This window comes from Sorex fumeus, unplaced genomic scaffold (assembly GCF_029834395.1).
Source record: "Sorex fumeus unplaced genomic scaffold, SorFum_2.1 ptg000129l, whole genome shotgun sequence".
Classification (NCBI taxonomy): domain Eukaryota; kingdom Metazoa; phylum Chordata; class Mammalia; order Eulipotyphla; family Soricidae; genus Sorex; species Sorex fumeus.
The window spans coordinates 1,654,717-1,681,847 of record NW_026606186.1 but is presented as its reverse complement, the minus strand read 5'-3'; the positions used below and the strand labels follow the sequence as shown (position 1 = coordinate 1,681,847).

At 36.0% G+C, this 27,131-nt stretch overlaps 2 protein-coding genes across 2 annotated transcripts; both read left to right on the top strand.

The window, feature by feature from the left end:
• Positions 1–4,772: 4,772 nt before the first annotated feature.
• Positions 4,773–13,864, top strand: LOC130045828 (olfactory receptor Olfr180-like; the record flags this gene model as incomplete). Its single annotated transcript, XM_056138713.1, has 2 exons — positions 4,773–5,682; positions 13,848–13,864. Coding segments are annotated over exons 1-2 (927 nt in total), but the record flags the coding sequence as incomplete, so codon positions are not given.
• A 10,877-nt stretch (positions 13,865–24,741) lies between these two features.
• On the top strand, positions 24,742–25,665 carry LOC130045708 (olfactory receptor Olfr180-like). Its single transcript, XM_056138550.1, has one exon. It carries the CDS (start codon positions 24,742–24,744, stop codon positions 25,663–25,665), a length of 924 nt encoding a protein of 307 aa, XP_055994525.1.
• Positions 25,666–27,131: the final 1,466 nt, after the last annotated feature.

The window sequence follows — 27,131 nt, the reverse complement described above, 5'->3', positions numbered from 1 at the left end:
CAATATGCCAAATACCAGTAACAATGATGGGTCTCATTCTCCTAAAGAGCCTTGAATATAATCTCAGGGCTAGGATGAAGGAGACATTACTGGGGCCTGCTCGAGGCAATCGACGAATAACAGGATGATCAGTGATCAGTGATATATATATATATATATATATATATTTTATATATATTTCCCACTATGATTTTTTGCCTACTGTCTGAACCCCATCAAATATGGTGTGGTAATTATGGAAAATGGGTAGGGAGTGTCTTATGATGTGTTGCTCGGCCAAGAAAGTGGCTGCATGGTTCAGGAATATATGTTCACTCATGCGTGAGGCTCGGCCTGAGCATGTGGAAAGTGGCCTGGAGCATGGCAGCGGTTGGGTAGTGGAGATTGGCTGCTGAAGCTGGGTCCCTTGGGGCGGGGAGGGCTCTCACCTGGCCCCCTCTGGGGCACCTCGAGTGAAAACAGGCTGGCGCAGAGTCTGGTGGCATGGTTAAGGGGGCCTCATGTTGTGCTCCCTTCCCTGAGAAGCAACTGTGAATACTGAAGGATGGCCAATGAGTAGATTATCTGGTGCCAGCAGGAGATGGCCTATGGGTGTGACCCCTGGTTCGCTGGAGACTGGGGGGAAGCAGGCAGAGAATCTCTGCTCCTGGGTCCTGTTGAGCCTCGAGTCCAAGGTCACAAAGTTCTGCATTACCTGGGTTCAGTGGAACATCACTTATGCGTTGAGGCTCAGCCTGAGCATGTGGAAAGCAGTCTGGAGCGAGGTGGTGGTTGGGTAGTGGAGGTCGGCTGCTGGTGCTGGGTCCCTTGGGGTGGGAGGACTCTCACTCGCCCCCCTCCCGGGCTCCCCGAGTGAAAACAGCCTGGTCTGGAGTCCAGGAAAATTATCACAATGTAAATAAAATGTATCAATTACATATTTGTGCTAGGCTATGCTAGGCATTGTTGTTGTTTTGTTGTTTCGGTTTTTTTTTTTTTTGCTTTTTGGGTCACACCCCACGATGCACAGGGGTTACTCCTTGCTCTGCACTCAGGAATCACTCCTGGCAGTGCTCAGGGGACAATATGGGATTCTGGGAATACAACAACAACAAAAAACAATTGGATGGTAGAAAATAAATTTATAGTTGATATAAGCTTGGTTTGTAGAACCCTTGGAATACAAGGTAATGGGCAAATATTTGGTTTGGATTGCCAGAGGATCCAAAGCCATGTTCAGTCCTTAAGAATACCAATAATAGAAAAAAGGATGAATACAGACAACCAATTTAAAATTTTTCTTACAATGCATAGTGAAGTAAATATATCAGAATTTCAGGTGATGACTCTATATATTTGGTCACTTTCATCAAAGGAAGTGAAGGAGAAGAATGCAGTCCTGGCTGAGTATGGCACATTTTTGTCTCTTACATGAATCCAAACTTCTCTTCAAATCTTTAAATCCTACTTTCTCTATTGAGTAATCAATAGTTTTAAAAATCACCTATAGTTTTCAGGTTAAAAAAAAAAGGTTGAGAATGAAAGAGCAGGAGGAAAGCTGGAGAGATAGAACAGGGGTAAAAACATTTGCCTCATACTTTGCCAACCTGGTTCAATCCACAACACCAAGATCTACAAGGAGTGATCTCTGAAAACAGAGCCAGAAGTAACCCCTGAGCTCTACAGGGTATGGCCCCCAAACTGGAAGAAATAAGAAAAGAGAAAGGAGGAAAGAAGAAAGATAAAATTCAAGTGTGCAAAAGAAGAATAAATTTTTAAACAAATTAATGTGATGGCCCTTTGGTTTAATTCCAAAATCTCAAAGGACCTTGATCTTTAATTAAAGCTCTTTTGTTTACCTGTATTTGAAACCATGTCTTTCAAGTTCAGTCTGTAGAATACCCTAAAGCCAATGACAAACTAATCCCTATAGAATCAATGGAAAAGTTAAATTTTGCCCTCAGGCTAATATAATTATTGTCACTGACCTATTGATAGAGAGTGTTCTGGATTTTGATAAATTATCAAAAATTATAAATAGAAGGATTTTTATTCCTAATGTCTCCAAAAAACATAACATAAATAATCTAATCAGCCACTATAAAATGTTTGTTAATGAACTAAAAATATGAATGAATTTTTAATTTATTTTATCTAAGTATAGAAAAGCAGAAATGCATATTCCTCAAAATACTAAAGCCTTTTAAAGGTTTTTCATTCATTCAATTTATTGTATTGATTTGTTTTTAAATTGAAGGTATTGTGGAAAAACAGAAGACAAAACAGTGAATCATTCTGCTATCAAAAGTACTGTCTTAATCAGCAAATATACAGGTAAGCTATACTGACCATAAAGCAATTTAAAAAATATAACTTTGATTTTTAATTCATTTAAATATTTCACATTAGGAGAAGGAATATTAGTTTCCACTATTTATTTTTCTCATTTAATAGCTTCTGTGTAAAATAGTATTGTGAAAATCAAAATCAGGCTCTATATCTTTTTAGTTGTTTTACCACTCAAAACTATTAAATAAATGATCAAAATATTATCTTTAAATATTTAAATGCTTCCACATTTTAGTTTTGGAAGATTTAAAAATTTGTAGACCTATAATATAAAGGACTTACTTTTTATTTGTTTGATTATAAAAAAGAATATTAAATTCATCATAGACTGAGACAAGAAACTTAAAAGATATATTAGCCAAATGATCTGAAAATAATATGTTTGTCGGTAAAATACACTGAGATTTCAGCAACTTCTGAAAACAGTGATTATTGTGTTCTTTAAATCCATGTGTCTTATAATAATAGGGTTGCAACACTAGAATAAATATGTAATAAATTTAGGTGATACTGAATTTTGATAACTATGTAGAGCATATTAGGAGAAAATAAAATATATTCGTAGGTATAAATAATTCATCATTGTAGGTTCTCCATAGGATTTACAAAAATGAGAATATTGGATTGTAGAGAAGTTTGAGAGAGTAACTACAAGTTAGGATTATATAAATGTGTCATAAATATAAACATTGTGAATAGAACCTTGGTCACTAAACTTCATCATGTTAGAGATATAAGATTGAGACTTAAAACTAGAGACAGAAAATACTAGGATAAAGGGAAAATTAAACATAACTTCTTAGAACAATGCTACATAAAAATATAGGAGTTGATAAAATATGTTAAAATAGTATTAAAATGTCATCCAAATTAACTCACTAAGAGAATCTAAAGTTGTTCTATATTCTTACCCTAACTTGATGAACAAATAAGTTTTCTTTAAATATTCTGTGACAGGGCAGAATTTCTCCTGGACCCCATTCAAGGCAGATTCGTACGGGGTACCCTGGGGTGGGTAGGTGAGCCCAGCACTTGCTCAAACAGCCAAAAACCTCCACTCTCCACACTCACCTCCATGTTCCTGGCTATACTCCACTGGTCAGATGAGCCTCATCCAGAAATTAACCTGTTGGAAAATTCAAGTTTGTTGGTTTTGTGACTAAAATCTCTAGACTTTCTCAGAGTCAGGGATGGGCTACCTCCCAGCATCTCCCTGTACTTCTGGAAGCCCCAGCAATCACACACATGCCCCCAAATCCATCAGTCAGTTAATAATTTAACTCCACCTGCATCACCCTGTTAAAAATTCTGGACATCCTAGAGTGCACAGCAGTGCAGCATCTCAAACTCTACAACACTGATAAACCAGGACTAGCACACCAGATTGAATAGAACGGGATGTAAAAGACAACCAATCTTGACTAACAAGAGATAAACACACACAAGGCTTAATCTGTAACATCTTAGTGATCTCTCATATAAGGGTTTAAAGGCTCCATAGTTCAATACAACAATCTTTGCTAACTTTTTTCTAAGGAAACATTTTTTTCATCATCCTTATAACAAACTATGTATAACATGCAATATAAAATAAATTATTGAGGGCCTGCTATGGGGGCAGCCTTAAGGGGTTGTTGGGAAAATTGGAAATAATGGTGGTAGGAAAGTGCAATGGTAGTGGGATTGGTGTTGGAAAATTGAATGTCTGTTACTAAGCTGATGACTTAGTAAAGTTATAAAATTAAATAAATAAATAAATATTCTTTGGTAAACTGATCTGAGAAAGGAGAGTTAGCTATAGAAACCATTTTAAAGGTCATTGTGATTCTGGGGTTAAAAAGATCATATAGCAGGCAAAGTACTTGTCTTGCTTAAGTCAATCTGACTTAATCCAGAACACTGTAATAAGGTTTCCTGAGTTTGTGTTTAACCCCAAAAGAAAACAAAATATAAACAAGCAAAAAAGGGAAAAAAATAAATAATAGTCCCCTATGATTCTGCGAAGTTTTAAAATATTAGTTATTTAAAATGTCTAAAGAAGTTATTTATTTTCAAGTACCATATTAATCATAGGATAATATTTAAAATTTTATTTTTCCCTGAATGAAAGAAGCACCCTAAAAATGTTTCTTACATTTTCAGAAATGAGACATTACTTTTTCTGGCCAGGAATTTTTATATCAGCATTGGATTATTGATACATAAAATGATTTATGTTCTGAAAATTCAAACAAATATTTGAACAATTCCTATGTATACAGTGATACTTTTGTCCTGACAGACTTGACATACTACTTGAAGGCTAGTTTTCATGAAATGTAGTATAACTAAAGGAAAGAATGTCTTTTTTTGGTGACACACTCTAATTCAAAATCTCATGTCTCTACAAATTTCTTATTTTTCTAATTTGAAATCTTATTTCTAACACAGGCAAGAAGCCAGGAATGGCTAAAGAAAATTATTCCTTGACGACCGAGTTTATTCTCATAGGATTTACAGATAACCCATCACTGAAGATCCTTCTGTTTTTGTTGTTCTTTGCTATTTACATAATCACTATGGTGGGGAATCTTGGCCTGGTGGCACTGATTTTTAAAGATCATCATCTTCACACGCCAATGTACATCTTTCTAGGCAGCCTTGCTCTGATGGATTCCTGTTGCTCCTGTGCCATTACCCCCAAGATGTTAGAGAACTTCTTTTCTAAGGATAGAATGATATCCCTGTATGAATGCATGGCACAATTTTATTTTCTATGTGTTGCTGAAACTGCAGATTGCTTTCTCCTTGCCGCCATGGCCTATGATCGCTATGTGGCCATATGCAGCCCACTGCAGTACCACACCATGATGTCAAAGAAACTCTGCATTCAGATGACTATAGGTACCTTCATAGCTAGTAACCTGCATTCCATGATCCATGTAGGGTTTCTATTAAGGTTAACTTTCTGCAGGTCTCATAAAATTGACCACTTTTTTTGTGATATCCTTCCATTATATAGACTCTCCTGTACAGATCCTTTCCTCAATGAACTAATGATATACATCTTTTCAATGCCAATTCAAATTTTTACCATTGCCACTGTCTTGATCTCTTATATTTGCATACTTTTCACAGTTTTCAAAATGAAATCTAAAGAAGGAAGAGGTAAAGCACTTTCTACTTGTGCATCCCACTTTCTGTCTGTCTCAATATTCTACGTTTGTCTTCTCATGTATATTCGACCATTTGAAGAAGGGAATAAAGACATACCAGTGGCAATTTTCTATACAATAGTAATTCCCTTATTAAACCCCTTTATCTATAGTCTGAGAAATAAGGAGGTGATAAATGTTCTGAAGAAAACTATAAAAAATTTTAATCTTAAACTTCAACCTCTAAGAAAAAACTGACTTTAGTTTTGTAAACTTTTTCATAGATAAGAGAAATAGAAAAAAATGCATGCCTATATCAAATGCTAACCCCAATTCTCTATATGGTTTGTTAAAAGACATGAAAGTTCAAAAGTTATCTTGAAAATCATAATTCAAATTCTGTAATTACCTAAGAAAATTGTAGTAAACTCAATGATCACTATCATTGCCAGCTCCTGTGGAATTGTCTGAGATTATTGCTTCAAACCTCAGTAAATCAGCATAGCATCTAAAATGAAATGCTTAAATATTGGATAGACTTGCTTATTTATACCTAGTAAATGGAAAATATCTTATTTAATTTTATGTAGAGTGTTTAAAATGCATAAATGCCCTAGCAGAACAAGGAAATAACTTTATTCAGAAAACATGGAGATTAGTTTGGTGTGAGGGAAGAGAAATTAGCAGCAAAAATTGTAGTAATCCATGCATATATTTTTCATTAAAGTAGATTCATTTGGCATAGTAAGGGAATAACAAATTGTCAAAGTTATCAGAACTGAAGGTTTTGACTACAGAACTGAATTTACATTAAAAGGGAGGTGTCAGGGGGAATCTTGGGACATGACTGGAGGAAAATGGGCATGCTTGTGATGGGGATGGTGTTAGAATGATATGTCCATTCATGAAAAGAATAATTAAAATATTGTAAATACCAGTACCTCAATAAAAATGTTCACAAGTAAAGAAATTAAGTAATACGATTTGTTAAGACTCCAATAATTTGGAATAAAATAGATTAAGAATACACAAAACCATACAGATTAACATATACATTTTGTAGAACTAAGAGTAAATTATAAGAAATTACTTCTGTAGAATAAAATCTATATTAACCTGAGGCATGAGTAAATTTCCTAACTTTGGAAGGTATAAATCATATCATGATTAGGGACTACAACATAGAAATGTACATAAATTATACTTAAATATTTAAAAACATATTGATGAAGCAATTTTTATTTTGTTTAGTGAAATATATTCATATTTATATATTTATTTTATTTCTATAAATTACCTATTCATTTTTCTTTATCCTATTGCTTTTTAAAAATTTATATACATAAATATGTATCTTTGTTAGAGTAAACATACTAAAATGTTGCAACTATTTATGGCAAGTTATTTCTGTGTGTTAGCCTTATCTTAATATTTGTGTTATTTATAATTATTTGCATTTAAACGTGTAGTCTCATATTTAATAATTACTATTTTTGTCTCTTTTGCTTTTTTTGCTTGGTTTTTTGCTTCTTTTCTTAATCTGAGATTTACTATTAATAAATTTTACCCCTTTCCACCAGTACTCCCCTTCTTTCTCCTTGTTTTCCTCCTCCTCATTTTCTTTTAATTTAAATTTTTGCTCTAACTCTAGATTCTTCCAGGAATCTGTTTAGCTCATGACATGAATGAAAGATTAACTTTATTTGACTTGGTTCTCCTAAAACAATCCATACATTAATTTAACTCAAATAATCACCTAAGAAGTATTTTGCAGTAACCAGGCAAATAATCCTAAAACTTTTGCTACATATGTACGTTTTCTTTCAATTTTTAAAATATTTTTGTTAGGGTAACATTGGTTTAAATCATTGTATGTGTTTCAATTGTTTTTCATGTTACTTCAATTTTCTTCTAATAAATGATAAGACAAACATGTGGTTTATTATATTTTAAAAAACCTGTTAACGTTCAAAGTAAAAAACAATTTTATTTTTTTCTGGATGTTTTGGGTGGTGCAATAACCAGTGAATCCAGGGTCACTACTAGATAGCAACATGTAAGGCAAGCATGTATTGACCTCTGCATTATCTTTATGGGCCCCAAATTTTATTTTAAATCAAGAATCAGTAGATCTATCAATGTGAAAAATAGGATTATTCAACTATAAGCTTCCATTAAAAGCAGACCATCACCAATCAGTGAGGAAATACTCAGTGAATACTGAGATCATTTGCTTAATTATTTATCCCTTCCACTGGCATTTACATTTATGTCTTCTCTCATTCAGAGACATTTTATAGGCAGCTGGAGCGATAGCACAGCGGTAGGAAGTTTGCCTTGCACACAGTCAACATGGCCGACCCGAGTTCGATTCCTCTGCCCCTCTCGGAGAGCCTGGCAAGCTACCGAGAGTATCTCGCCCGCACGGCAGAGCCTGGCAAGCTCCCCATGACGTATTCGATATGCCAAACACAGTAACAACAAAGTCTCCAATGGAGACGTTACTGGGCCCGCTCAAGCAAATCGATGAACAACGGGAGGGCCTTTACCTTTTACCTTTAATGTATGTTTCATTTTTGTTGCTTACAGTTGCTATGTAAATTTGCTCTTTAACATATGAAATTTTATGCATAAATATTTTGCTCAGTTGGGATTTTATGATGTTGTGCAGTGAATTAAATTTTTACTTTTCTTGGCTAACAGTAGTTCTAAAAATAATGATTAACTAAATCATCACTTACAGTTTTCTTATGCCTCTTTTTTGGGAGAGAGTGGATCTCTCAGAAAGTGCTTAAGGGGTATCCCCATTCATCCCCCACCCTGGATACTCTTCAGGGCTGTGCAGGTAAAATTATTCAGTGCTCAGCTTGACAAGGGCTGCTTTTCAGGCTCAAGGTTCTAGGAACACCCAGAGCTACCTTGGTTGTGCAATGCTAGAGATAAAACTTGGGCTCAAATACATGCAAAAATACTTCCAATCTTTGCAACTATCTCATTGATCCAATTTACGTCTTTTTATGTTGTATGCAATCATACACTTGCATGCATGTGAAAAATAGAGGGGTTTATCTTTAGCCTACATATTTTGTACAAGAAAAGCATGAGAGTCTTAGCTGGAGAAATAGTTCAGGGGTAGGGTGTTTGCCTTGCATATACAGCCAAGCTGTGTTCAATCCCCAGCACCACACATGAACCCCTGATCTCACCAGGAGTGATCCCTAAGTGCAGAGCCAGGAGTAAGCCCGGACCACCTGCCAGGTGTGACCCAAAGCCAAAACCAAAACATATCATACAAATAAAACTCAAAAAAGTCCTAGTTCCTACACTTCAATTCTTGGCATGAGGAACATTTTTAGAAGTTAAACTAAATAGTATTTTTATGATAGTGGGTGATTCTTTTGACTTTGCCAGAGTCTAAAATAATAAAATATTATTTTATTTATTTTATGTTATTCTATTTTATGTCTTTTAAGAGTAATATGAAGATAATTCAGAATATTTATTTCTACTTTTGATTGATTCCCTTATCTCAAGATTCATGTATCTTACTGCTAAACAGTACATTATTATTTGAACATTTAATTTTGCTTCTCTCAAATTCAGCATGGTACAAAAAAGAAAAAAAGCAGCTTCAATTTTCCCAGTTAGCAATGTTTGCTTGACTTCCTCCATCTCTGAATTTTTTTTCTTTTTTTTCTTTTTGGGTCACACCTGGCAATGTACAGGGATTACTCCTGCCTCATGTACTCAGGAATTAGTCCTGGTGGTGCTCAGGGGACAATATGAGATGTTGGAAATCGAACCCAGGTAGGCCGCGTGCAAGGCAAATGCCCTACCCGCTGTTCTATCAATCCAGCCTTTCTGAATATTTCTTAAATGTGTCCAAATTCCCCTCCATTTATATTTTTTCACACAAATCCATGCTGCCATCTCTCACACCTGAACAATATCAGTAGCTTCAAACTGGGTTCTTTGACTGTTGTTTTTTTTTTTTTTTACTTTTAACTTCTTCATACCAACTAAGAATCGGCCCTACACTCCACATTCCTGATACTATCTTCTGCTACTCATGATGAATTAACCATTTCAAGAATAAACACTATTTGTAACTTCTCTGAAAGGTTATATTTATTAATATTACTGAAGACATGAGTGAACTTCCTCTTATGATACATTAATTTGTTTATCTAATACCTCTGCCTCTAGTTCTTCAATAATTAGCTTTTTGGGAAGAAAATGCAAACAATTTTATTGAAATATAAAGTAGTTATGAATATTTATATTCAGAGAATATAATAGAATCCAGACACTCAAAATACACAATATACAACATACAGTCTAAAATTCTTTAAAAAGAGGAAAATTTGGACAACCTAACACCATGACTAGGAGTGGCTTTCTCAGGAAACACATGTGTAAGAGCCACAGTAACCCTCAGAGAACACTTCAAGAATGTGTACAAGCACCACAGCTGAAGGAGTGTGAACAAACATCATGGCTGAGTGTAAGAACAAATCAAGTTTGAACAAATCAAGCTGATATGCAACCTCAGAGAAAGCTGCACAAGAAAACTATGAAGAAAGAGAACAGGAGATAATAAAATAAGATAACTTCCCTCCCAAAATCACTTAAAATAAGTGCAAATATTAGTTAAACTCATATATGGGACATAAGGAAACCTCACAGGGGAATATCAAACGCCCAATGGCAATAGAAATGGAGAACAGGAGAACAGGTCTTCAGTAGGAAGCTTGGCACTGGGACAGGGTGAGGGGGATAAATTAGGGAAAGAAAGGCTAGGACAACGGGGGAGGGGAAGAGTGCCTCTGTGTAGGGAAGGCACAGTAGCAGGCTCAGTCTAGAAGGAAAGCTGGGGAAACTGATGGAGGGGAGAGGGCACTGGTGAAGAGATTGGTGTTGGAATAGTACAAACCTGAAATTCAGTCATAATTATCTTTGCAATTTATTAATTCATGGTGATTCAATAAAAAAGAAAAAGTAGGAAAAAAAAACAAAAACAGACCAAAACTATTTAAAGAAAAAGCAATAAATTCCATTGGCATGTATTAAATTAAAAAGCTGAGAGTCTAGAACAAAAAGATACATAGACACCGAAATGACAAGGGAATAAGGAGTCTACATTGGAGCAATGGAAGTTCCTTCAAACTGTGATATTGGAGGAGACAATGACAAGCAGGAACCAAGAGGACACTGAGGAAATAATGCCAGAGATATCATCCCTCGAGTGCTCGTAACATATTTTTCCAAGAATTCTTATCATGAGAGGTTCTAGTCTTGCATTTGTTTCTTTTGCCAAATAAGATTGAGAGAAGGTGATGTCTACTTTGAAGAATCGCATTCCTAGTTCAGCACTGAACAATGACAGATCTTTCGCCTAGAAGTACAAAACTCAGATTGCTAAACCAGAAGGAGAAGGAAGTTGGGGATAGTGAGCATGGATTGGGAATGATATTAAGTCATCAGTGGGAAGGTCTTGGGAATTTTTGATGGTGGTGAACTGTAATAACTATGTAATTCAAGGTCATTAAATTTAGCACTATTGCAATCATGTTACCTAAACTACAATAAATATAATAATAATGATGCTGAACATAAAACTAAGTAGAGGGACTAGAGAGATAGTACAGCGGATAGGGCACTTGCCTTGCACGTGGCCAACTGAGGTTCAATCTCTGACACCCCATGTGGTACCCTGAGCACGACCAGGAGTAGTTCCTGAGTGCAGAGCCTGGAGCAGAGCCTGAAGCAACCCCTACTATTGCTGAGTGTGGCCCCAAAACAAAACAAAGTCTTTGTTTGTAAACTTGTAAGGGCATTCTTCCTTTCACTTTTAGTTCGGCTTCTTTTTGTGAAACCTGGTAACCTCAGGATGTCCATTATCTTCTAGAAACTTCATACTGGGGACCTTATCTGGATTTTGAAGCCTTATCAGAACATAATGGCTTCCTAGATTTGTATCTCATCCTCCTGTACTGTTTCCTACTAAATAACTGGCAATAGTGCTATTAAATTTGTTCTCACAAGTAAGATACCAAATTTCACCTTGGAGATGCTATTTCCATGTTAACATCCAAACTTTCAAGATCTTAATTCTACATTTTTTACACTTTTTCCTCCACCTTTTCTTATTTTAGTTTTTAAGCACTTCATCGGGTCAAACTTTTGTCCCCTACCCTTTCTTTCCATACTTTTGAAAATGCCCTAGAGATACAAATTCTCATGAAAGTAATTTGGAATGTGGGTGCCTTAAAAATGCAAGTAATTTTCTTTATTTTCTAACTCCTATATTTTTATTAAGCCGCCGTGATGTACAAAGTTGTTCATAATTAAGTATCGGATATGCATTATTCCAACAGCAATCTTACTACCTGTGCCAACTTCCTTCCACCAATGTGCCCAGGTTCCCTCCCACTCCCCAGCCTGTCTCCTTAAAAGACACTTTTTAAGTGTGATTGCTGTAGTTAGGGTCTCATGCTTGTATCTGTGTTTTTGTCTCTGTCATTTAGATATACACACACACCTCACCTTTTCACCATTGAAGTGTCTCAAGACCCTGGCCTCTGCCTCTGTTATCCCCCATCTGCTTCTTTTTTCTACCCCCTCTGTTTCTTTCATTCCTTCCCTGTTTTTTTCATTTCTACAATCTAGGGCCAGGGAAATCTAAATATACCCCCACCTTTGATAACTTAAGTTCCTTTGTCCTCTTCTACATACCAGAGAAATAAGTGAGATCATCTGATATCTTTATTTCTTCTTTCTTTTTTTTTAATAGATAATTTATGTTTTTTATTAATGCACAGAACAGTGTTGATCTCAAATACAATGTTTTGCTTTTTTTGTTGTTGATTTACAATTTTTTGTGCTTGGGTTTAGATTATACAATGATCAATTACCCATCCCTCCATCAGTGCCCATTTTCCACCACCATGGATAATATCCCTCCCACCCCCATCCCTCCCATCCCACCCTGCCTCTGTGGAAGGGCGATCCATTATGTTCTCTCTCTCCTTTTGGGTGTTCTGGTCTGCAAAAGAGGCTTTGAGTGCAAACATGTTCAGTCCATAGTCTACTTTCAACATGCATCTTCCCTCCTGGGAGGATCCTCTAAACATCCTTTTCTTCTAACTTTCTTTACTAAACATATCTTCTAGTTCTATTCAAGTTACAGCAAGTTGCACAATTTCATCATTCCTTGCAGCTGCCTAATATTCCATTGTGCATATATATTACACCTTTATTATCTACTGCTCTCTGTTTTGTGTTGCTTTCCTGAAAGCTTTAATTGCTCAAGGTAATGAGAAATGTATCAAGGCTAATAAGTATGATAAGAAAAAGGCTGGGATCTACATCTAAAGGGATAAATGTTTGAAAGGTCAGATTCAGCTGTACAAAGCCATTTACTCATTTACATACCCTTGTCACAGTTTTTCATTTAGGAGTTTCCCATCTATGTGGTTTTATCATTATTTTGAATATACACACATGGAAAATCCTCCCTCCCCCGACACACACAAAGCAAATCATTTGTCTTTAATATGGGATCATAACACATTTCATTTTTGAGTCTATGAATAACACATGAACTCTCAGTCATGTTTTTACTTGCTAATTTCATATAAAAGATCAAATCTTTTTACCATGTATATCTCAATATTTCTAATGGTGGAATACCTTGTTGCTATAGCGACAGAGAAATATTTTGAATAGGAAAATAGTTTGGAGCAACTGAAAGTACATTATATTGTACACTCATAAAAATATTTATAGTTATTTTTCCAGGGATGTGTATTTTTCCTGCTTTGTTGACTCCAGTTGTGATCTGGTAAAAGGGAAGTGTGATGAAAAGCTACTTGCCCTCCTACTTTGTGGATGACACACCAGCTTCGATGTCATACCAATGCCCTAACTTGCCTGCCAGAGTTTCAGAGCCCAAGGGAATATTTCGTCAAGTTCTCTCTCTGGTTTTATGAGGAATTTGATCCATTTAGACTAATGCCTATATATATAAGAATATTTTAGAATTTTCATAGCAAGTAGTTTTATTCTCTTACAGAAATTTTGGAGATTTTTAAAAATCTCATCCATATCATTCTTTCCTAAAGAAAGAGTCAAAGAACGTATCTGTGAGTAGAATCTATATGCTATGACTCAATTTTCCAAAATTGTCATACTAGTTTGATAACAGATTATCAAATTTTTCACAGTATCATTTGGCTCTCTTCCACAATAAGAAGGGGAAGTGCTTTTCTTATTGACACATCAAATAGGACTAACTAGTTTTTTGCGTTCCTTGAGATTGACACTGATTTACCAGTAAATATCTGATGTACAGGTATAATGCAGAAATATGAGAATAATGAAAACAAATTGAAAATAAAAACTTCAGAGACAATATAATATTTATGTATTCATTTATTTCATGTGGATATCTACTTGTTTTATATCCTAGGATACAAGGGCGTTTTTCTGTTTGCTCTGATGTACAAGAACCATCTACTGTAGCACTGTAGCACTGTCCTCCCATTGTTCATCAATTTGTTCAAGCGGGCACCAGTAACGTCTCACAACAAATTGTGAGACTTGTTGTTACTGTTTTTTTGGCATATCAAATATGTCTCAGGGAGCTTACCAGGTTTTGCCATGCAGGCAAGATACTCTCAGTAGTTTGCTGGGCTTACCGAGAAGGGCAGAGGAGTTGAACCCGGGTCAGCCGCCTGCAAGGAAAACACTTTACCTGCTGTGCTATCGCTCCAGCCCAGAAACATCTACTAGAGTATTCTATTTTTTATAGCTCAGATCCCTAAAATTCCATCCTGACAGTTTAAAATTATAGCCTACAATTTATGATTATTAGAGTTTAGAATGAAAAGTTTTTAACTTGCTCTTCAAGACCATGTTCTCCCTTGAACACAAACTTTGCTTGCTTATCTCTATGTCTCTTCTTACTTGCTTTTTCCACTCTGTAGAAGCCCGTGTTCTCTCTCAAACGTGTATGTCCTCTCTTTCTCTCCCTTCACATATTCCTAAATAAGTTTCATTTTATAAAAACTAACATGCTTCACTAAGAAAGAATTAGAAGTTTTAACGCTAAGTATAATTTCTAGAGCTACTTGGGTTACATATCTGAAATTCTGCTTCTTCAATGCTTTGTCAAAATCATTTAAAAATAAATATTTAAAACGGTGTCCTGAGATTAACTTATTGATAACGCTTACTTGCACCAGCAAACAACCCTGATATATATATATATATATATATATATATATATATATTTGCTTTTTGGGTCACACCCAGCGATGCACATGGGGTAACTCCCTCCTACCTTTGCACTCAGGAATTAACTTCTGGCGGTCCTTGGGGGACCCATATAGGATGCTGGGAATAGAACCTGGGTCGGCCATGTGCAAAGCAAATGCCCTACCCACTGCACTATCACTCTAGCTCCAAAATAATTATTTTCTGAGCTAGATTTGGATGGTAAGTAGAATTAATATGGACCTAAATAAAATAACCTGTGGCCCTCCAAAGGGCCAGAGCGATAGCATAGCGGGTAGGGCATTTGCCTTGCATGTGGCTGACCCAGGTTCAATTCCTCCACCCCTCTCAGAGAGCCTGGCAAGCTACTGAGAGTATTCAGCCTGCATGGCAAAGCCTGGCAAGCTGCCTGTGATGTATTTGATATGCCAAAAACAGTAACAACAAGTCTCACAATAGAGCGTTACGGGAGCCCAATCGAGCAAATCAATGAACAATGGGAGGACAAGTGCTCCAGTGGCCCTCCAAAATTAATCTGTAGAGAAGCACTAAATGACAAGTACATAGATAGATGTATAAAATATATATTTTTAGCTCACCAATTTGTGGATACTCAGGTTTTTAATAATTGATCCTGGTAATATAATGACATGCATGATACTCCAAGCATAGCTCCTTCGATTCCTCTTTGGGAAATCTGAATAGCTTTCTCAACTTGTTTTCGTAGGGTCCAGGTCTCTGAGGCATATGGTAATGCAGGAAGAATGGTGGCGTTAAAAAGAAACTCTGTCAAAAAGCCAGAGGTTCTTCGTCCTTTTAACAACTTCTTCAACGCTCTTGAAGGCGTTCCACGCTGCTCTCTTCCTCCTGTTCTGCAATTCTGGTGCCAAGTCACTCCTCAATGATCAAGGATCAAAGACGCTGCCTTTGCTTGCCAAGGTGTCGAAAATCAGATTGGCCAGACATGTAATGCGAATTGGAAACAACCGCTGGACTAAAGTCATTACCAACTAGATTCCACAAGATGTCAAAAGAATGCCTGACCGCCCACCTATGAGATGGTCAGACTTCTTCGTCAAGACCCTGCAGGAACAGTTTGATGCTCTTTGGATTCTGGGAGCAAGCAGATGCCATTGGACTATACTAGCACACGACAGGGACGAATGGAGACGTTACTGGTGCCTGCTCGAGAAAATCGATGAACAACGGGATGACAAGTGATACAAGTGATACAAGTGAATATAATAACATAATAAAAATGAAATAAAATTCTAATAATTGAAATATAAAAACACATCATATTCAGCATTAAATATCTCTAAATATTATTATCTTAAATTCTAATATTTGCATATACAGTAAGAAAGGTAATAATATTTAGAGATGACCGCTTCTGTCCCAACAGAATCAAAGGCCTTCTTTAAATCAATGAACGTTAGACAGAGTGGCATCTTGAACTCCCGAGAAACCTCAATGAGCTTAGTAATCGTGTGAATATGGTCGATGGTACTGAATCCTTTTCGGAATCCAGCTTGTTCACATGGTTGTCCTTCATCTAGTGTTCTGCTAATCCTATTCAGGATGACTCGAGTGAACAGTTTGTAGACGACAGACAATAGGCAGATTGGGCGATAATTGCCAATGTCGTGGATGTCTCCCTTCTTGTATAGTAGTACAGTCCTGCTGGTTTTCCATTGGGATGGAACCTTGCATTCAGACAGGTAGCGTGTGAAGAGCCGAGCCAATGTATTGATGAGTACTGATGGTAAGTTCTTCAGGTGTTCAGGTCTGATCTTGTCTGGGCCAGGTGCTCTTTGTTTCTTTACCAACGAGATGGCATGTTGGATTTCAGAAGGGAGAACATTGGGAACGATATATCCATCATGTGGTATGTGGTATGTGGGCAAGTGGACGTGGCTATTAATGAGATCTGAGTAGAAGTCATGAATAATCTTCTCCATTGCCCTTCTGGAAGATGTGATAGATCCATCAGGATGTCGGATGGAGTCATCTTGGTCTTGTAGTTGGTGAAGGACAGGCGGGCATTACGAATGCTTTTCCCAGCTTCTGCCACATCTACCAGTACTGCTGCTCTCCTGTTTTTGAGGTCATCCTTGATGTCTTCTCTGCAGTGTTTTGCCAGTTTGGATGTTCACTTGTGGTTGCCTGAGGCATGTGCCAAGCCAGGTTGGCGAATAAGTTCAAGAGTGTTCGAAGAAAGGCGGTTTTTTGTGGTTATCTCTCTCTTGGCATTCCTCGCACAATCATGGAAGTGCTGAATCACTCAATCGTATTCCTCATCAATGTTGTCAATGACAGCATCTTCCCATGTTGCCGCAACAGAGCCAAAGAGCTCCCAGTTGGTGGTTGTTCTGGGAGTCCTCTTCTTAAACCTTGCATTTTTTTCTCCTCGTTCTGTGAGGTAGAATTTTGCACGAAGAAGACGGTGGTCTGATCCCGTTTGGAATTTTGGGACAACAGCAACATCGGTTAGGCAAAACCGCCGATTGAATATGATGTGGTCTATTTCATTATGGAACCGTCCATCGGGAGACTCCCATGTCCAGCATTTAGATTCAGCCTTTTGGAACTGTGAGTTACCATGGAAGGTTTTGGTTGACATGATGAACTCAGACAGTCTGTCACGCTGTTCGTTCCATTCCAGGTCATGGGTCCCGATGTGGAGTTCATCGACTGATCTTCTTGGTCCTATCTTGGCATTAAAATCACCGACAATGATCTTGTAGAAGGTGTGATCTTCTTTATAGAACTTCTCCAGCTCCATGTAGAATTTCACAGTTTCTCTTTCACCATAACTGGATGTTGGTGCATAGACAACAAAGATAGAAACTGCCGGTAGTGAGCCACAGCTATTCAAGTGTAATCGTCTGATTTCGGGTTGTTAGGCATTCAAATGAATCAATGCTCGTGGCTAAGTTTGTGTTGACAAGGATACCGACTCCACCGACGCCTCTTTTATCACATGTTCCAAGGAACAGTTCTTCTCCAGTGTTGAAAACAGCATGATGTGATTGATGTCTTCTCGTTTCGGTCAGACCAATGATGTCTTACTTGATCTTTCGCGCTTGTACCATAAGGTCTTCAATGGATGCAACAGATGCCAGCGTACAAGCATTAAAAGTACAGACAATAATTTTTGTTTTTCTTCGTTTTGGCAGCCTATTTCTGCCTTGGTATTTTATCAGCCTTTCCTTCCATATCCTTCTCGACTCTGCCATATTCAGGGTTAGGGGAATGAGATCCATTTATTACTGGATTTAGCATATCAATTTGGTCTATTTGGCATAGACCACGGATAGCTTGCCAGGCTCTGCCGTGCGGGTGGGATATTTAAAGGTATCCTGAAAACTTAGAGAAAAGTAAATAAATAGTCGCGCGGCCGCAAATGTGGTCGCGCGCTCCCGGGAGCTTGTTGTGATAATCTCTGGATCCTGGCCGTTGTGGGGGTTACACGGCAGTTGGAGGGTGTAACTGTCTAGCTACTGACAGGTCCAGTCCCTGAATAAATAAATAAATAAAATGACTACTTTATATGTCACATTACAATCATTAATTCTACTTATCTTTTATAAATCCAGTTTCTTCTAGGATGAAAAAATATTTTTCCTTTTGACAAACCCAATCCACAGTTAAACCGTCATACTTCTCTTCATGTCTTTATATCTTGATGTCATCACCAATCACGAAGAAAATTTTAGAAAAAAGTTAGCTTAACTGACATCAACTGCTCCTCAAATTCCTCCTGAAGTTTGAATGCTTGTCTAGAACTTTATGGCATACATATTATCAATAAACATGAAAGCAAATAAAAACTCATGAATAGTTTTTCTTAAAAATTGACATTCTGTGTTTAACTGTTTAGCCTCATGCAAACTTCATCTTGGACATATAATATTCATTTTTATTTGAAACCTTCATCGTTTCACTGTATTTCTCAAAACTACAATAATGTTCCCCATACGCTTTCAAAGCTGCTTCTTCAACATTTACTCTTTTTGGCCTGGAAAAGGCTCAGTGGCAAAAGTGCCTATCTTGAATCTTAGGCTACTTAGATTTTTTGTTTTATTTCCCAGACCTCCCCATATGTCTAAGTGTGAGCCCAGTAGCTCTGCTGTTGGGATACCAGATGCCATAGCAAACTGTGCAGCATCCAGCAAGCCACAACAATGTGTAAGCACCCCAACAAAGATGTGGCTCAAATCAAGCATGCAGTCGCTACAACCCTGTTACTCATGCTGTGAACTATAGCGAAGGGAAATGAAGTACATTTATTTTTCTTCACTTAATTAAACTAAATAAATCAAGGTTGTAAGTGGCTTCATCAGTTTAAATCTTGTAGTTTAACTGCAGTGATCATGCTCTAAGCGGTTAGTTTGGATTAGTACAAAATGGCTAATCAAACTTTCTTTTATATTTTTTATTCCCCCACCCACTCTCTTATTTTTATTTATTTATTTATTATTTTTTGGCTTTTTATCATCACACCTGGCGATACTCAGAGGTTACTCCTAGCTCTGCACTCAGGAATAAATCCTGGCGGTGCTAGGGGGACCATATGGGATGCTGGGAATCGAACTCAGGTTGGCTGCATGCAAGGCAAACACCTTACCCACTGTGCTATCGCTCCAGCCCCTCTCACTCCAGCCCCTCTCGCTCTCTCTTATATTTTTAAAGGCTAGTTTTTCTGTTTATCTTTTGGGTTGTTAAGCTTGTAGAGTGTCAGCATGGATGCTAATGCTGATCATGCATTTGTCAAAATACTAAATTATTTCTTAAATAAATTTAAAACTTTGGCATTGATTTTATAATTTTGATTAAGAATAGCACATCAACTCCTTTATAAATATTTTTATATAGTTTCTTATATTATGACATATTTTAACATTTTAAATTTTGTGTATTTTTTCTGTATATTTTCACTTGAAAGTTTTTACTACATTGCTACCACTAAACTATTATCCACTTCAAGCTTTGTTTTTGATCATTGAGCTTAGGGGGCTTCTGTGTAACTTTCAAGTTTTAATCTTCTGTGTTCCTATTGGGAAGTAGACTGTGAAATTTGGAGATGCTACACAGTCCTAGTACACTACAACATTTGTGTCACTATGGTGATTCAGCAATAATAATTCTAATTATTGTTCATGAACTAAATTAATCTTTCAATTGTATTAATCCAGTTAGGTCAAACAGTTCTATTCTACTAATTCTACTTTATTCTAATAATTTTTTTTCAGAAACGTGTACAGAATTCAAAAAACGGTTCGGTCACATAAATATCAATATGATGATCACGAGTTGAACTCAGTGACTTTAATGAAGGGCATTTTCATTGACCATGTCTCACAGTATATCTTTAATTAGCATTACCTGGTCCTCATATTTTTGAAGACTGAATCTCCCCAAAGAAATCCACTGATGTCCTCAAAGGAAAATCCCTTTAGCATCTGACAAAAAAGTTTAGCTTTGCCTTGAAAAAAACATAATTAATGATACTGACCTATTAGTAGTCCTCTAGATACTCATTCTTATAATCCCAAATGTTTTAAAGACAAAGCTTTATTTATTGCAATTCTGTGAGACCCAACATCATAGAGCAAATATTGAGGTCTTATAAAATTCTCCTCAGTGAAATCTAGGTAAGGAAAATATTCCATTTTATTCTTATTTTTAATATTGTCATCCACAAATACTTAATTATCAGAATTATTTAGAAATTTATTTCTTCATAACATTAACTTAGTTATCTTTATAATAAATGCATGGGAAAATCCTATGCCATACTATAGTCACTGCTGATATTTCCTGATTTTAAGGCTGAATTTTAAAATACATAGGTAAGGACACAAATTAATTTTCTTAAATACATCAGATTCACACTCTGAAATATATGTATGTCTCACTCAGTGAAATATAGTGACTAATAATTTTATAAAATAAAAAAATCTATAAAATATTCAGCCAGTGCTTTTATTTTGATCTATTTTATTTAAAATAAACCTTTTGATCATCAAATTTTATATTTATACAAAGTAGTCTAATTATGCATATAGCCTAATTAATCACTTAATAATTATGAAGTACAGAATTTTATTTATTTTTATTTTATTTATTTTTTTGCTGTGCTAGAATTGTTACTAGGGCCTCATACATGCAAAGCAAACACTGTAGCACTGGACTATGAGTATGATCCCCAAAAGGAAATTTTCCAAAGTAGATAAAATAAAATTTCAAAAAGATTTTCTTTTTTCTACATATTAGAAACTAAAGTGAAAATGAATTTATTTTTATTTAATGGCTTTAGTCTACTTTGATGGGCCAGAGTGACAGCACAGCAGATAGGGCATTTGCCTTGAACACGGCTAACCTGGGTTTGATTCCTCCGCCTCTCTCGGAGAGCCCGGCAAGCTACCGAGAGTATCCCGCCCACACGGCAAAGCCTGGCACACCACCCGTGACATGTTCCATATGCCAAAAACAGTAACAACAAGTCTCACAATGGAGACGTTACTGGTGCCCACTTGAGCAAAGTCACGGGACAACAGTGCGACAGTGCTACAGCCTACTTTGATATACTTCAGAAAATCTCAGGAAACAACAAAACATTAGCAGAGTATTTTAGTTAAATGATACCTAAACTTTCATTGAAATATGTTTCTATTGACAAGTATTGAAATGTATTTGACATCATACATATAATACATATAGCATATTGATGAAACAGTCACATACTTTAATATTACAGTCATTCAGTGTTGGCAATCACTCACAACAGATCCTTTCCTTTTTTGTGTGGGAATAATTAAGTTTTAGTATGAGCAAGCCTGATGAGTATAACACAATATAGTCTATATACATTATGCTGTGTATTACCTCTCCAGGTTTCTTCCCCTATCAGAGGCAACCTTGCATTGTTAAATTGCATCTCTGCCATTTTCTCCACACTTTCAGTGTCTGATAGTTGCCATTTAGTCTGTCTCCCGCTTATCTCACTTGCATAATGTCCTCAAGCTACTTGCGTATTATCACAAAAGAGATCATTTCATTTATTTACATTATTATCTACACGGCTGGTTATATGATTTATATCTAAGTATCATTACCATGATCATCATTAATAATCTTTTGAGAGTCATTTTGTTTTTTTTATACCTTAGCTATTGTGAACCATCTCCAATAGACATAGAAGTACAAATATATTTTTGAGAGTGTTTCAATTTATATTGCATGCATACCATGAAATGTTAGTTAACTTTATTTTAATTATTTTGTAATCTGTTTTTTCCCTATGACTCAAGCATAGCAGGTAGGGCGTTTGCCTTGCACGCGGACGACCTGGGTTCGATTCCTTCACCCCTCTCAGAGAGCCCGGCAAGCTACTGAGAGTATCTCGCCTGCTCGGCAAAGCATGGCAAACTACCCGTGACATATTCAGTATGCTAAAATCAGTAACAACAAGTCTCACAATTTATTGTGAGACGTTACTGGTGCCTGCTCAAACAAATCGATGAACGACGTGAGAACAGTGCTACAGTGCTACTTTTCTTCCCCTATAGTAACTAAACCTATTTACATTCCTACATGGTGCACAGGGCTCACTTACCGTTTACTTAGTCACCAATCATTTTTTCCTTCTTGATTATAGTGATTTTAAAATGTTTGCGATGAAATCTCCGTATCATTCTGATTTGATTTCCTTAATGATGCTGGGAAATTTTTTATGTGTTTGGTCATTTGCATATGTTCCTTAGAAAATAACTATCCAGTCTACAACTGTACCATATGGTGTTTCACTAATAAAAAAAAAGTCACCAAAAAAAAACTCTTAAAATGTGTAGAAGAAGTTGTAGAATTGCTTTTTTACCTGAGAGTAGGAATTATTTCTTAATACCAAATTGCACAAGTAAAAAAAAATGAATGTTTGTCAACATAATTTGGTAACCAAGATTTTAAAATGTTTCACTCTAAATAGAATATTAAATATAAATTTTTATATATAATAACGAGTGATAGCACAGCAGGTAGGGCATTTGCCTTCCATGCTGCTGAGCTGGGTTCAATTCCTCCTCCCCTCTCGGAGAGCCCAGCAAGCTACCAAGAGTATCTTGCCCACATGGCAAAGCCTAGCAAGCTACCTGTGATGTATTCGATGTGCCAAAAACAGTAACAACAAATCTCACAATGATGTTACTAGTGCCTGCTCAAGAGAATGGATGAACAACATGAGGACAGTACAGTGCATCTTTAATAAGAATACTGGGGGAATATTTATTTTAGAGTCTTATAGGAGTTGTAATAAATTGTTTTATCTAAATATTAAAAAAAGAAAGAAAGAAAATAGCTATCCAGTTCCTCTTTCCATTTTTAATGACATTAGCTTTTACTATTGGGTTGTGTGAGTATTTTAAATATTTTGGATATTACATTTTTAAATAATGAGTTTATGAGTTTAATGGGGCTGTAGTGATAATACAGTGGGTAGGGTACTTGCCACACACACGGCCTGCAGACAGAGTTATGATCCCTGACACCCCACATGATCCCCTGAGCCTGCCAGGAGTGATCCCTGAGCAGAGCCAGGAGTCAGCCCTGAGCACCACTGGCTGTGGCCTCAAAGCTAAACAAATAATGAGTTTTAAATTATTTCTTTTACAAATTCTTCATAGTTTTCATATATATATAACATTTGGGTTGCTTCCCAAATTTTACTCTAAGAAAATAAAATATATATCCTTAAATATATAGTATATATACAGTTGGAACATTTGCCTTACACACTGCCAACTGGGCCGACCAGGGTTCGATTCCTCCTCCCTTCTCAGAGAGCCCGGCAAGCTACTGAGAGTGTCTCGGCTGCACAGCAAAGCCTGGAAAGCTACCCATGACCTAATCGATATGCCAAACGTAGTATCAACAAGTCTCACAACGGAGACATTACTGGGCCCTCGGAAGCAAATCGATGAACAATGGGAGGACAGTGCTACAGTACTACAGTGCTACAAATTTTTCAAAATAGTCTCAATTTGCAGTAGACAAAGAGGATCGCTGACAGAATACTAAAAAGATATTTACCCATTCTAAGCATTCAGGTGGATGTAGGAAAGGAAGGAATCACTATTTCCATCAAAACGCTGCTTTCCTAAAACCACTGCATAGACCGAACACAAATGCCACTCAATGCCTCTTTTGCAAACCACAGCACCCAAAAAGGAGAGAGAGAACAAAAGGGAATGCCCTGCCACAGGGGTGGGGTAGGATGGTGGGGTGGGGGCGGTGGGAGGGATAGTGGGAGCATTGGAGGTGGGGAAAGGGCACTGATGGAGGAATGGGTATTTAATCATTATATAACTAAAACCCAAGCACAAAATTTGTAAGTCTATAACTGTACCTCATGGTGTTTCATTAATAAAAATTTAAAAAAAAAAGAAGTCTAAGTTAGAGACTGGAGAGATAGTTCAGCAGGTAGGGCATAGTTTTATCTCCTTAATCCTAACAATATTCAAAAAATTTAAAAAGATGAATTTAAGATAGATTTCATACGCTATTTTCAAGCACCCACTCAATTGCAAAAACAAAAACTTTTTGCACACTGCAAAATGACATATATACATGTATATTTTTACTTATACAGAACTTTAATTAAAAAACAAAAATTATTGCCATTAATTAACAAATTTAAACCAAATATGTCATCCTAGATTTGTACACAATATTTGCAAAAGCTCATCCAGGGAAACCTTTCCTACTTCAAGCATCTGGTCTTAAAATGTGAGTACTTTTTGTAATACTGGATTTTACATAGAAGGCTATAAAAGCAATATTTTAGAAGTCTCTTATAGGCTGGGTGCCTATATTCAAGAGACTAAGATCAACTTAAGGAAGCACCTTCATGTATGGTAAAAGGGTGGTGTTATGGATGAAAATTATACTGTACCAATTGCAATCTTTTTTCTCCACAATTGTTATCTCAACAGAGAAGACAGAGATGACCAAGGATAACTTGACAACTGAATTTATCCTCATAGGATTTACGGATCACCCAGAGCTGAAGACCTTTTTGTTTTTAATATTCCTTACCATCTATCTAATCACTATGGTGGGGAATCTTGGCCTAGTGGTACTGATTCTAATTGAGCGTCATCTTCACACGCCAATGTACATCTTTCTGGGCAACCTTGCTCTAATGGATTCCTGTTGCTCCTGTGCCATTACCCCCAAGATGTTAGAGAATTTCTTTTCTAGAGACAGACTGATAACCCTGTATGAATGCATGGCACAATTTTATTTTCTCTGCCTTGCCGAAACTGCAGACTGCTTTCTCCTTGCTGCAATGGCCTATGATCGCTATGTAGCCATCTGTAGCCCACTGCATTATCATACAAAAATGACAAAGAAGCTCTGTATTCAAATGACCACAGGGGCCTATATTGCTGGTCATGTGCATCCCTTAATTCATGTAGCGTTTCTATTTAGGTTAACTTTCTGTAAGTCTAATCAAATTTATCACTTTTTTTGTGATGTTCTTCCATTATACAGACTCTCTTGTACTGACCCTTACATTAATGAACTAATGATATTTATCTTTTCAGGGTTTGTTCAAACATTCACTATTACAATAGTAGTGATATCTTACCTCTGCATCCTTTTTACTATTTTCAGAATGAAATCCAAACAAGGAAAAGGCAAAGCCTTATCCACTTGTGCTTCCCATTTTGTCTCTGTCTCAATGTTCTATGGTTCTCTTTTATCTATGTACATTCGCCCAAGTTCACTTACAAATGGGGATAACGATATACCCATAGCAATTTTTTATACCCTAATAATTCCTTTATTGAATCCTTTTATTTATAGCCTAAGAAATAAGGAAGTAATAAATGCTATTAAAAAATACATGAAGAAAATGTCTTAATATCTTGAAATAAATATTTTCTGTTTAAAAGTTCATAAAACTTTTTCAAAATTAAGAAGTATTGAGCAAGTCAAAATTGGACACTTTGTAGATAGATAAAACTTTAAAATCCTAAAATATGATGACCTATGAGTAAAGAAGTCTGCTAAAATTTACTTCAAACTAAGAAGATTCATTGCAGTGAACTAAATAACTCTCTGAAAGCTACTAATTGTATCAAGATATGATTATTATAATAAGTAATTAATTCAAAGTATAAGGATTTTAAATTTGTAACAAATTCAAAAGATGTTTAAATGTTCCTACATTGTGTATATATATAGGCCACCTCCATTTAATATTTATCAAGTTATAGAACCAAAGAATAATTGTACAACCATGTGTCAGAAAGAAATTGTTCATTTACATTTAAATTTTAACTTTACTTATGCTTATCCAAAAGACTGGTTAAAATTGCTCTACATATAATATGTATTCTCTAATCAAAGACATTCTCTTCTTTTACTTTAATTTCTCCAAAATGAATTCCTTGTATAATGATAGAATATGTTTACAATTTTATATTTTTTAATTATGCCAATGGTAATTTGGCATGGGAAACCACTATGGATTTTCATACTTTTGTGAAATCTTGCCACTTATCTATTATATATAACAATGTAGTGCTGAATATACTGACCAAATAAATTTTTTCTGTAAATATTATTACGTATTTCTTGTTAAAAATGGCACTCACCTATACTGATTCTAATATAAAAATTTTAATATAAGTCTAACAATAAAAAGAAAAACTGAGTCTGTTTTCTCAGACTCATTGCAATTACAAATGAGCCTAATGATAGTGAAAACTCTACCTAGATAAAACATATTTACTGATCATGTACATGTACAGATATGAAAGAAAAATAATTTTAAGTCCAAAATATCTACTATGTTCTGTCTTAATTCTGTCATATATTAAATATTCTTAGATAGGTATTACTTTTCATGTTTTCCTCAAAATTCTATAACAACATACTAAGAGCTTAGTGAAGTTCAACTAGGACATCTGAATTGTTGTAGAATTTGAATTTGATTACAGGGCATCTAGTTCTTAAGGAGAAACACAAGTAAATTACACTTTAATTAAAATATGTATATTTGTGGACAAGCAGAAATGATCCAGACTGCAGTCAATATTACTGGAAATCACCATGTGAATGGTAATGCAGAATGAGAGAGGTGACTGTTGGATAAAGTCAGACAGCGGACAAAACTGTTGGTGAGCATTTGGTGAATGTGGGAACTCTGGATGTGAAGAATAGGGGAAGTAATAGTGGATATTTATGATCTTCAGTGCTTTGATGCTAGGGAATCTGAATCTGACAGAGTCTTCAGACATGGAAGGCGTCTGTGAAATGAGTACTATGATTGCATTCTTCAGAAAACTGATCTGTCAATTGACTGAAAACTTGACACAAGTTGAG

Bases quoted from the DNA above. Each gene is read 5' to 3' on its own strand.
- LOC130045708 (XM_056138550.1), top strand. From the start codon at position 24,742: ATGACCAAGGATAACTTGACAACTGAATTTATCCTCATAGGATTTACG.